At 45.8% G+C, this 11,996-nt stretch overlaps 1 protein-coding gene across 4 annotated transcripts in view; it reads left to right on the top strand.

The window, feature by feature from the left end:
* The first annotated feature begins 2,161 nt into the window (after positions 1-2,161).
* Positions 2,162-11,996, top strand: part of RELL1 (RELT like 1) — a 96,692-nt gene continuing 86,857 nt past the window's right edge. For 3 of the 4 annotated variants that reach the window (XR_009494805.1, XR_009494803.1, XM_059887669.1), the window contains exon 1: positions 2,175-2,352. Coding sequence is in view for 2 of the 4 variants with exons in the window: in XM_059887669.1 (XP_059743652.1) it covers positions 2,265-2,352 (88 nt within the window). In the remaining 2 variants the exon portion in view is untranslated. Of the gene's footprint in view, positions 2,353-11,996 lie in introns of all 4 variants that reach the window. The other variant, NM_001078098.1, reaches the window with a different exon arrangement.

The raw sequence follows: 11,996 nt of genomic DNA, 5'->3' as shown, positions 1-11,996 counted from the left end.
AGTGTTATGGAAAAGTCTGAGAAGGAAAATTTTAGAGCCTTAGGTTCCAATTCTGGCCCACACTAGCAAAGAGATAGCAGGCAAGACACTTAACTATCTTTTATCTGTAAAGTAAGTGGCTTGGCAGATGATTACTGAGGTCTCCTCTAACTTTAACTACTGGATTGTACTTTTATTTCTGGAGAGCTACAAGCAGACATCCAATTCAAATATGTTGTTAAAAATGGTCCTGTCTTTTTAATAGTAAGTTCAGTCTGTAAGAAAAGAGTGAAACACTATTCTTCTTTAAAATGTTTGTTATTTTGAAGAGATATCTTGGTCCAATCATTTGGCTACATTTTAAGTTCCCAAACTAAAACTGGCTTTATGGGTATGTGACGTACACAGGGCCTCAAGCTTAGAGCGGCTCCATACCAGACTATGGCTATCTTGAAATTCTTAATTTTGAAAAAAGGTTTTCATTTTACATGAGACTCTGCAAATTATGTAACTGGTTCTGGCTACAACTTATAATCTATAGTTTAATTTTTAGGCCCAGGACTCCTTCTTCTTCTTCTTTTAAATTAGAAACCCACATGGGTCTCTTTCTCCTGCAGTTACTCTGTATTTGTGTTGGAATAAATTGCTTCACCTGCCAGACTGCAGGATGTGTGGACAGCAGCGCAAAGGACACGCATACCCCCCTTTGTCTTCAAAGGGCCATCCCTCAGCTGCAGCCATCGGTAGCGGCCTAAACTGCTTTCACTGGGAATTCCCACATCAGTGCAAATGTTTGCAAGAGTCTAGTAGACTGTGTAGAAGACTCAGTGAAGAGACTAAAGAGTCCTCCTTTGAAAATCCAAGACTGACAGGTCACGCAAGAGCCTGTTCTGTGAAAACTTCCAGTGCCCACCTCATTCTCCTGTGTTGTTCTTAACATTTGTTCAAGACCTGACCACTTTGTTTCAGAAGGAGTCTCCAAAGAGCAGTAAATAGGGAACTGGCTTCCCAGGGGGTCCAGTGGTAAAGAATCTGCCTGCCCATGTAGGAGCACAGGAGACAACAGGTTGATCCCTGGGTTGGGAGAATCCCCTGGAGGAGGAAATCGCAACCCACTCCAGTATTCTCGCCTAGATAATTCCATGGACAGAGGAACCTGGTGGGTTGCAGTCCATGAGGATGCATGCAAAGAGGGAACTACTCAGAGAAAGGCTCTGAGATCAGCGGCTCCTTGGGATGATAATTCCACTTCTGACCTCACGCGTAGTGTGCGTGCAGTCCTTGAGCCAGGCGGGGAGGGCACAGCAAACACAATGAAGACAAGTTAATCTGAATTTATCACGCTGTCCTGGTCATCGTCGGTTTACTTCCTAGCCTGTGAAATAAGGGTACTACTTACTTCACAGAGCTGGCGTGACGATACAAAGAGATAATAAGTGACTAAGCACTCGAAGAGTTACTTCGTAGAAGTATTGGCAAGGTGCAATGTGGGCACACGATTTAAAAACAAAGGCAATTTGTTTCTGGAGATACGTAGAGGTTTTTCTCCCTAACAGGAGCAGCTTAAATGGAAGTGGAGATAGGAAGAAATTTAAATGATTTGACTTTCCTCATTTTCAAACGTTGGAACTTGACATCCCGTGAAGGGCCCCTCTCCAGACCAGTCACCGAGGGGAATGCCACCTGAATAGAGATGCCAGCAGAGAAAAAGAGATCCTGCCCATTCCAGCGCTGTCCATGTCTGCACATACAGAGCTTCCAGACCTGTTGTGTCTTTTTCTCTTCCCACGCCCGTCTAGTCTCGGCGTCCGGGAGGACAAGCCCCGGCGACCCTGCCCCGACCCCAGGCTCTCGCACTAAATGGGCAGCGGCTGTCCACCGCTTCTGGGAAAGGGAGAACGCGGGCGCGGACAGGAGGGTGGGGCTCGCTCTGTGGGCGGGGCCATGGACTAATCCGGGCAGCGGGAGCTGCAGACCTGCTTGAAGAGGAAGCGGAGGCGAAGGGGAGAGGCTGGACCAGGCCGAGGTAGGCGGGTTCGGGGGCGGGGTCACTGGATGTGCCTCCTGCTGGTGCAGTCGGAGCCTGGGGCTAGGCTGGGAGAGGCGGGGCGGGGCTGGGCTGAGGTGGGTGGGGCCTGAGGGAGGAGCCCTGGCGGGCGGGCTGCTCAGCGCGGGGGCTGAACCCTGCCAAGACTAACCCTGTCCGCCTGCGGTCCCCAGAGCTGCACTCACTGCCGGAGCCCGGGACGTGGCGCCCCGGGGGAGGAGGGCGAAGGGACAGAGCGATGGCTCCGCGGGGACTCCCGGGGTCCGCCGTGCTCGCCGCTGCTGTCTTCGTGGGAGGAGCCGTGAGTTCGCCACTAGTCCGCTCGGGTGAGTGCCCTGTCGCGGCTGGGGCGCGCAGGAGAGCGCGAGGGATCCGGACTGCCGCCCCCGCTGAGCCCCAGCTCCCCTGGTCTTGGCACAGCCGCGGGATCCTGGCGCTGAGCATCTGGCTGTCCCGGGGGTGGCCCGGGTCGGGCGCGGCGCGTGGCGATGGCTCCCGGCCCTTCCTTCCCGCCCGCTCGGCTCCCGCCTTCTCTCTTCTCTGCTGCTGAGAGAACCTGTTACCAGTCCCCCCGCCCCCACCTCTGAGCTGTCTGGCGTGTAGGGACCCGGGCGGCTCTTGCCTTCCTGGGGAGCGCTTCCGCCTGGGTACAGCGACCCAGAGCCCTGCGGACCCCTTTCCTGCCCTTGTCCTCAAAGGGCCCGCGAGCGGAAGATTGTGACACCGGCGACCGGGTGCGCTGTCGTCGCCGGCTTCCTCTCCGCTCCCCCCCCCCCTTTTTTTTAAATTTAAATATTAAAGCCTTGAGGAGTTCCACTTTCTTTCCAAGTTTTATTTTAGCATCAGTCTTGGAAAAAGGGAAGGCGAGTTTGTAAACTTACCTTTCCTTCTTCTTTGAGTTGATTCCTGTCACCACAAGAGGAACCTTCTGTGGTCAGAGCAGGAAGCCATCAGCAGAGATGATAAAATACTGTCTCCAGTGATGAACATGGAACAGGAGTTTTTAATTGAAATCTAAGACGAGGTGTAACTTTCACGGAAGTCCTTTTTCACACTCTTGTTTTTATAACTATAGACGCTAGGGATTCCTTACCATTTGTCCCCTCTTAATTGCCACCTCACAGCAGTAGTTAAAATAATAAATCTATACCTTCTTGGCCAGTTGGGGTTACTACAGCCTGGAATCTTACGTCAGCAAACCCTTCCAAGCTTGAGTAGCTCCTCTTCAGGTCCAAATAATAAGCAAGTAACTGGAAGCCTTCCAACCATTACTATCTCCTCCCTAAAAACATACATACTGCTCTTCTCTCCTGAGAAGACTCTGCTTGCTTGCAGCTTTTAAACTGGCTTATCTCCCTGGTCTTCACTCTTTCATAGAAACCAGAATACCTTAGGAAGGGAACAGAACGGTATGTCTCTTGAGTCTTTATTAGCAGATCTGTATTTCCTTCAGCCAACCATCCTGAGGAAATGGCCACTAGTGACATGTATTATTGGATAAGAGATTTTGGGTTTCACTCTGCATACCATTAGTGAGACAGGTAGGGGCATGAAAGTGAAAAAGTTAGTCTCTGAGTTGTGTCTGACTCTTTGGAACCTCATGGACTGTAGCCCGCCAGGCTCCTCTGTCCATGGAATTTTCCAGGCAAGAATACTGAAGTGGATAGCCATTCCCTTCTCCAGGGGATCTTCTCAGACCCAGGGATCGAACCCAGGTCTCGTGTACTACGGGTGGATTCTTTACGTCTGAGCCACCAGGGAAGCCCAGATAGGGGAATCATCAGGTTCAAATTGGACCTCAGGTTGTAGACGGTACTTACAGGGCTAGAATCAGTTGCTCCAGAATTTGAAGAGCTTAACCTGGGAGGGAAGTTGTTAAAAATTCAGCACATGATGCATGTAATCAGTCATAGCGGGAGAAATCCTTCCATAGTGTGAGTATGTATTTTGATAGATCTTTGAGCAGCAGCAGCTTTCCAAACTGGAATGTGATGATGAAAGCTCTTAATTACACAGTATAATGCTTGAGAAGAAGGAGGTATCTAAAAGGAAACGGTCCAGAGTACAGATGTGCCAGTGTGACTTGAGACCTGTTTCATGAAGAAAAGATGCCCTGAGCAGCTAACATCTGGTGCCCATGGAATCTAAGACAGTGTTAACTTTTGTAGGCTTAGTTTAGGGAAGTAGGGAGAAAGTTGGGAGAAACGTTGAGTAACTGTTATTTGTCAAGCTTTGAGCTGGGCACTTTATATTCATTTTTATAGTTATTTCTCATAATTCTATGAAGTTCTTATTTCCAGTACAGCATCTGAGGCCCAGAGAGGTTAAAAAATTAGTCCAAGATCCCATATGTAGTGTATCATTCAGCGTTCAGTCAGAGAGGCAGAACCATTAGGAGGGGTGTGTGTGTGTGTGTCTACATGTATCTTTATCTTTGATAACCCAGCTTGCTTGATTCCAAAGTTCATTCTCTTTCCCCTATACCTCACTGCTCCGCAGAGAAAAAATAGAACAGAAATCAACTTCGGTGTCTTGTTGGGGTTCTAGGATAGGGAGTTTAGGACATCATAGTATTGTTAAGTGTGGGGTTATCAGACTTTGGGAAGCAGAGAAAATAAGGACAGGTAAGTGAACGATGGGTAGTGGCAATGTCTCTTTGACTTCCTGCCTAGTAGAACCTCTTTAAGCTTCTGTCTTAGTAGCAGCATTTGAAACTGTATACCACTGCACCAGAAGGGATGGTTTTCCACACTTGGCTTATTTATGTCTTTAAGTTCTCTGGTTACTTAGGGCTTAGTTTCTCTGCAGACAATGGACATAGCCTTTGAGTAAGGAGTGGACTGAAAAGGACCAGGGACTGGTGAATAAGAGGTGCTCTCTCCTGGGGCTCTGTGGGCTTCCATCCAGCCTCCTGACTCCTCATTTAGATGCTCACGATAAACTTCATTAAATTCCAGGTTGTCCTTTAGCCAGGTAGCTGCTTGGCTGTGTATCTATGTTATTCATAGTCAGTGGGCAGGATGTTTTGAGAAAGCAACCCTTTGGGGCTTGGGCTTTCCAGCCCAAATTGTATTGAAAGAGGAAATGAAAAATTCGAGATGTGCCTGCCATTTCCCATCTTCCCCGCTTATCCCCCCAAAGTAAATTAAACAACCATTGCTATTTGGGAGTTTGAGTAGTTGAGTTTGAACAAGAGAGATTAAAGACCCAGGTGATGGAGGAAAAAGTTTTGTTGTTACTTTTTAAAGAATTGTTTGTCTCTGATGTTGAAGTTCAATTACATATTGGGACAGAAGAGAAGTTGTTTAAAAATTGATAAAAAATGATTGAAACTGTCACTGGTTAAAACTATTATGTTGAGTGGTTTCTGAGAATTGTAGGGTAGTTACTTCAGTAATTCTAAAGATTTGGTATTAGTAAATCTGGTGTGGCTAACAGGACTAAAATTGGAATTTGCAGTTAGTACCCTGTAGGCACTTTAATCTTTTTTGGAGGAAGGAATGCAGTATTTATTTTACCTGTTTTGTGGCAGGTTCTGGTCTAAGTACTAAGATCATTTAATTCTTACAGCATCCTGTTAGCTGTATAATTTTATTCCTCTATGTATAGATGAGGAAATTGAATCCTGAGAAGTTAACTTGAACAAGTCACTTGAGTATGTATGTTGGATTTTGACCTTGACTCACATCTGTTCAATTCTGAGGACTTTTATTACCAGATCATTTTGTTTTGCCCTCTAGTGAGGAATTTCTTTTTATTCTAAGATATTTAGAGAAATAGGTTTTTCTTTTACACATTGTTGCTGTTGTTTAGTCCCTAGGTTGTGTTCAACTCTTCCGTGACTCCATGACCTATAGCCTGTCAGGCTCCAGTGTCCATTGAATTTTCCAGGCAAGAATAGTGGAGTGGGTTGCCATTTCCTTCTCCAGGGGATCTTCCCAACCCAGGGATCGAACCTGATTCTCTTATATCTTCTGCACTGGCCGGCAAATTCTTTACCACTGTACCACCTGTGAAGCCCCAAAGATATTTATAAAAAGTCATTAATACTGTAAAGACGTGATAGAGTGGAAAGAGTACCAACCTCTAAGTCATAACCCGGACTTAAAGTGTGCCTGCACTTTCTGGAATGTGATTCTCTCTGCCTCTATATTCTTGCCTGTAAAATGGGTATGTGCCAACTCCTGTCTTTGCCTGCCTTACTGGCTGCTAGTGAGGAACAAATGAGCTATTGCCTCTGAAAGGTGTTGGCAAATGGCAAAGTGGTATATAGCTTTTATCTTGTGTATCTTTTTTCCCCTGTATTTCTTACCCACAGTGCCCCTTAGACTAGACTTACAGTGTCAGTCAAATTGTCTAATAAATGTAGACCACACATGTTTTCATTCTGGAGGTGGTGATGGTTTGCAATCATAGGTTCCTTATAAACATATGAAAGTCTGGAGTGACACCTCAGATTCACGAATTTGTTGCCGCTGCCTGGGAGTTAAGTAGCCAGGCCTTTTTTTCCCTGTTTCCCTTCAGCTAAAACACAGTGCTCTTGATATTTCTGGAGAATTCCCCCAAAGATTTAAAGTTTGGAGAAGAAGGGAGAGAATCACCTTTGATCTCATTACCCCAAGGCACTTACCCCTGTCAGCCTGGTCTTCTATATGTATTTTCCACTTGGAGGAGATCTTAATGCAAATATACTTTTTTACCCTGTGTTTTTTACCTAATGTTATACTTGCAGGTTTCTCCATTTCTCTATACACTCAAAAAGTGGCTGCGTAATATTCCATTGTATGGATTCTCTATATTTTACCTCACTGGGCTTCCATTTTAGTTTTTGCTGATTATTTTAAAGTGAGTTTTAAAGCTCATTGTTTAGGTGAATACCTATGCATAAAGCTTTGTCTAGATATCAATGACTTCCAGAGAAAATGGGTTCCTGAAAAGGCACTGTTGGGGGTCAAAGGTATTTATGTTTGAGGCCACTGGGGACACCAACCTTAGTGACTAAAGGGTGTCCCATTTTACAGTCTCACAGCATTGGTCAAAGGACTCACTTTTGACAGTGTTGGTATTTTCTCTGCAAAACATATTTGCTAACTTATAAGGCAAAAATTCCTGTAGGACTTCCCTGAAGCTCAAATGATAAAGAATCTGCCTGCAATGCGGGAGACCAGGGTTCTGTACCTGGGTTGGGAAGATCCTCTGGAGAAGGGAATGGCAATCCACTCCAGTATTCTTCCTGGAGGGGCCGGGCGGCTACAGTCTGTGGGATCACAAAGAGTTGAACATGACTGATCGACTAAAACACACGAGGCAAAAATTGGAACCTTGCTTGTTTAAATTGGTATGTCTTTGATTATGGGTAGGTTGCCTATTTTTTTCTAGTATTTGAACTGATTGCACATGTCTGTAATTCTTCATGGACAATTCCAAAATCTGAAAACAGAAAGATTTTTGAGGTTTTTTGCATACCCTCTTGGTGGGTAATACCTAACCTGAACCAGTGTGGGATTCTACAGTGTCTATTTATCTCACTTAGTTTGAATATTGCTAAGTTTTGGCTGCAGTGATATTAGTGAATTTGATTTCTAAGTGTTACAAAATGTGTGCTAAATGCGTGTGTTACCTTTTGAGGATTGCAGCCTGAATTCCCAGGTACATCTGACCTCCAGGTTTTCAGATAAGGGATTATGGTCCTGCATTTCCTCTTCCACAACTCATCTATTTCTTGTTTTTGGGCAGTCAAATGTAAAACTGCTCACAGTAGTAAAATACCTTATGGAGAAAAAGAACTCCTCTGACGCGTGGCACTTTGTGAAAAGGAGCACTGCTTGGGTATTTTAGCATGGAATCTAATAAAGTAAAGATAGCTTGGGTAAAGCTGAGCATTCGAGTATTTTAGGTGGGTTTAGGAGTGGGACATAATAGGATACACATTATAATGGAAACTCTGCGTTCCTCTGCCAGTTACTGACACAGCTTTCTTTGTAAGGGAGAAAAAAACCCAGAGTCCTCCCAAGGGCCTCTTTGAGGAGGGAGGGATGATAGAGGGTGCTGGATACCCCAGGCAAACTGAGTTCCTGTGCCCAGTCATCTCACCCTGAAGATCCTTGTGCCAAACTTCTTGAACTCAGGGTTTTTCTACCCAACTGTGCAGTGCCCCAAGCTTCCTGCCTTCTTGTCTTTTTCATCTCAAACAGCTGCCAGCTCTTCCCAGCTCCCTCCTCCATCCCATTTTGTGTGCACATCCCTGTGTATAACTGCATTCCAACCACAGAGAAAATGCCTGTTGTACAGAGAGTCAAAAACCTTTGAACCACTTCCCTCGTCTGTGTTGTGGAGAAAATACGGCAGAGTTGCTTCACTGGGATTGTTATGATGATTACATGAGATAAAAACAAGAGTGCATGGCTCAGTGTTTGACATGCAGCAGGTGCTACAAAAGTATATTTCTGTGTCCTTAACCAAAGACTCCCTGTCACAGCTCTCAGATGGGACGAAAGTTGCTACCTGCTCCAGAATTTTCCTTTCAGGTCCTCTGTTATCGCTCTGACTCATCTTGCTCAGAGCCCAGCTGCTGAGTCTGGGGTGTCCTGGGTGGGAGCTGAGGAGGCAAGGTGGGCAGAGCCAGTGCCCCAGGGGAGGAGGAGTAGGGACCAGTGAACTCGGCAGAGCGCTCTCTCGGGGTGCAAGGGATGTGCAGGGCTTAGCCTAATCTACCAAAATTAGGCACGGTAGGAGAGAAAGAAAAAAGGAAGAAACTGTTCATCTTGATAAGGGTAAAACATAGCCGTTTCTTTTGGGAGAATTTTGAAAGATTCACCAACTGATTTTTGTCTAGCCAGTGGATCTTGTTTTTGACAGTCTTCCCCTAGGATTGGTGTAATTGTCCTAGTGACATCCTTTTTGAGGATCCCGAGTATAACTGCTCATTGTTCATCTTCTCATTGTTCAGTAGTGAATGTTATGTTGAAGTAGAATATAATTAGAAATATATGTAACATAAACAATAATATATGATGTATAATATACATATGAAAAGAAAGTGAAAGTGTTAGTCTCTCAGTTATGTCAGACTCTGCAGTTCCATGGACTGTAGCTTGCCAGTGTCCCCTGTCCATGGGATTCTCCAGGCAAGAATACTGGAGTTCCCATTCCCAGTATTCTGGGAACTGGGTTCCCATTTCCTTCTCCAGCGAATCTTCTCAACCCAAGGATCAAACCCAGGTCTCCTGCATTGCAGGCAGATTCTTTATCATCTGAGCCACAAGGGAAATGTAATATATGTATAATAAATATATTTAGTCTCTGTCCTCAGTTCTTGGGACAGAGTTGCTCAAACCCCTGACATTTCCTAAATATTTAGGATCTTTTTCTGTGAGAAGCCCCCTTTGAGTGAATACTAATCTGGTGATGACTTAGGGTGGTGCCCCTGGATAGCCTCAGGATGGGCTGGTCGCCTGAAAGAGGGTGGGGATAGAGCTGAAACTTTCAGCCTTGCCCAGCCGCCTCTGAGAAGGGGAAGAGCCAGGGGGAAGATCACAGATTAAGTGCTTTAAAAATTTGAATAACAAGATGGTGAGCTTCTGGGTTGATGAGAGCCTGAAATGTGTGGTGAGTGGAAACCCCACTCTTTTCCCGTCCTGTGCATCTCTCCCGTCTGTCTGTTCCTGGGTTATATCCTTTTATAATAAACTGGTGATCTGCAAAGTCAAATGTTTCCCTGAGCCACTCTATAACTTAAACCATACTCAATGAGGGGGTGTATAGTCAGTTGGTCCGAAGCACAGATGACAACATGGACTTGGAATTGGTTTCTGCTGGGGGCAGGGTGGGGGTGCAGCCTTGTGCCTGTGAACCTGTTAGGGAGGACACTTGCTTCGGGTAGTGGAGGGACTGAGTCAGTTGCTTGGTTGTTGTTCAGTCACTTAGTTGTGTCTGACTGTTTGTGACCCCATGGACTGACTGCAGCTTGCCGGGCTTCCCTGTCCTTCACCATCTTCCAGAGCTTGCTCAGACTTATGTCCATTGACTCGATGATGCTATCCTACTATCTCATACTGGGACAAATGAGCTACAGCCCTGCAGCGTTAGAGCTGATTGTCTCCTCAAACCTTGTTCAGCAGATGACACCAAGTTGGCTTACCCAGGTCTCAAGCAAATCCTGCAGTCTGTCTTGAACTCTTCTCATTGAGTTAAAGCTGCTTCTCCACTGCATGGACCCCACTTTGCTGCTTCTGGCAAGTTTTCCTCTTGCCCTTTGCCCTCATGCTCCAGGGTCTGGTTTCTCGGCTCTCTGGCTTTGGGGTGGGTGAGCAGGCCCTGAGAAGCATGACTTTGGCTAACTGACTTCTGAGAGTAATTGTGTTGTTTTAATCATGTCATGTTAGTGTCAGAGGGGACGCCGTGGTCATCTTAATTAAACCCTCCCTTTGCTGATGGGGGACCTTCAGGTTCAGGAGTCTATGTGAGTCAGAATGGCCATAGTCCGTGGTGGAGGAGCAGAACATTAGTTCTGGTGAGGGAGTGTGTGTGTGTGTGTGTGAGTGTGTATGTGTGTGCTGGTCACTGTCCAAGGCTCAGATCCAAGTGTAGGACCTGGAACAGAGCAGAGGCTTAAAAACCTTTGAATGAATGCAGGAAGGAAGGAAGTCTGAGCTGAGAAATCCAGGTGTTCTGACTCAGCCCGAGGCTTTTTCTTTATAATAAAGCGTAGACTTAGGCTTTTCAAAGTCACCCACCTATCTTAGCTGTAAGTTTCTTCTCTCTCCTCCTAGATTGGAAAGACAGTTTTATCTGTCCGTTTTTATGGGCTGTGTGTGTGCGTGCTAAATCACTTCAGTCATGTCCTATTCTTTGCAACCTTTATAAACTGTAGCCCACCAGGCTCATCTGTCCATGGGGATTCTCCAGGCAAGAGTACTAGAGGTGGGTTGCCATGCCCTCCTCCTGGGCATCTTCCTGACTGAGGGATAAAACCAGCATCTCATGTCTCCTGCATTGGCAGGCAGATTCTTCACCATTAGAGCCACCTGTATTGGGTAAAAGCGTGGATTTTGGAGCAGAGCTACACAAGTTCAGATCCCAGGTCTGCTTGTCTATTGGGGCTTCCCAGGTGGCACTGATGGCAATGCAGGAGACTTAAGAGACACTGCCTGCTACCCCTGGCCCATCCAGCATCGTTTGATCTCAGTACTGTTTTATGGGCTATATTGCTCCCAAAGTCTAAGATGAAGACTCTGGTCTTGGAGAAAAAAGAATGACAATACAAAAGTAAGCAAGTACTGCCTTATCAGGCGAATATGATGGGAGATTGATATATTTGAAAGTGTTAGTGAAAATTTTTCAATGCAAAGATTTTCAAAACCCAAATCCATGCATGAAGTTTACTTTACCTAACTGGTCCTTTATATGCATCTGTTAATTTCATATCATATTGTCAAGTTTATAATACTTTATACCTTTCCTTTATACCTTGCACAGGTTCACTAAATATTTATGTATTTATTTGGCTGCACTGGGTCTTAGTCCTGGCGTGCGGGATCTTTAGTTGCTTTACGTGAACTCTTAGTCTTGGCGTGTGCGATCTAGTTCCCCAATCAGAGGTTGAACTCCAAGCCCCTCTGCATTGGGAGCATGGAGTCTCAGCCACTGGACCACCAGGGAAATCCTGCAGGTTAATTCTTTAAATTACTTATTCATTCTGCAAATGCTAGCCAAGTGCCTTACTGGTGTGCGAGGCGCTAGGTTGAAGGGATGAGAACAAAACAGACACAGTCTGTGCCTTTATGGAGCCAGCACAGGTTATCAGCAGGACAATTAAACAAGCCATCATGATAAAGTATCATTACTACCTCGATAAGCAAAGTGTGGCACAGGGCCAGAGTGCCTGACCTGGGGCTGGGGGTGGGACGAGAGTGGAGTACTGGTTGAGCAAGTACTGGAGGAAATGAAGTTTGAACCTATACTTGTGAAC

This window comes from Bos taurus, chromosome 6 (assembly GCF_002263795.3).
Source record: "Bos taurus isolate L1 Dominette 01449 registration number 42190680 breed Hereford chromosome 6, ARS-UCD2.0, whole genome shotgun sequence".
In the NCBI taxonomy this organism is placed as follows: Eukaryota; Metazoa; Chordata; class Mammalia; order Artiodactyla; family Bovidae; genus Bos; species Bos taurus.
The sequence above is the reverse complement of the archived record's forward strand: the minus strand, read 5'-3'. Positions and strand labels throughout refer to the sequence as shown.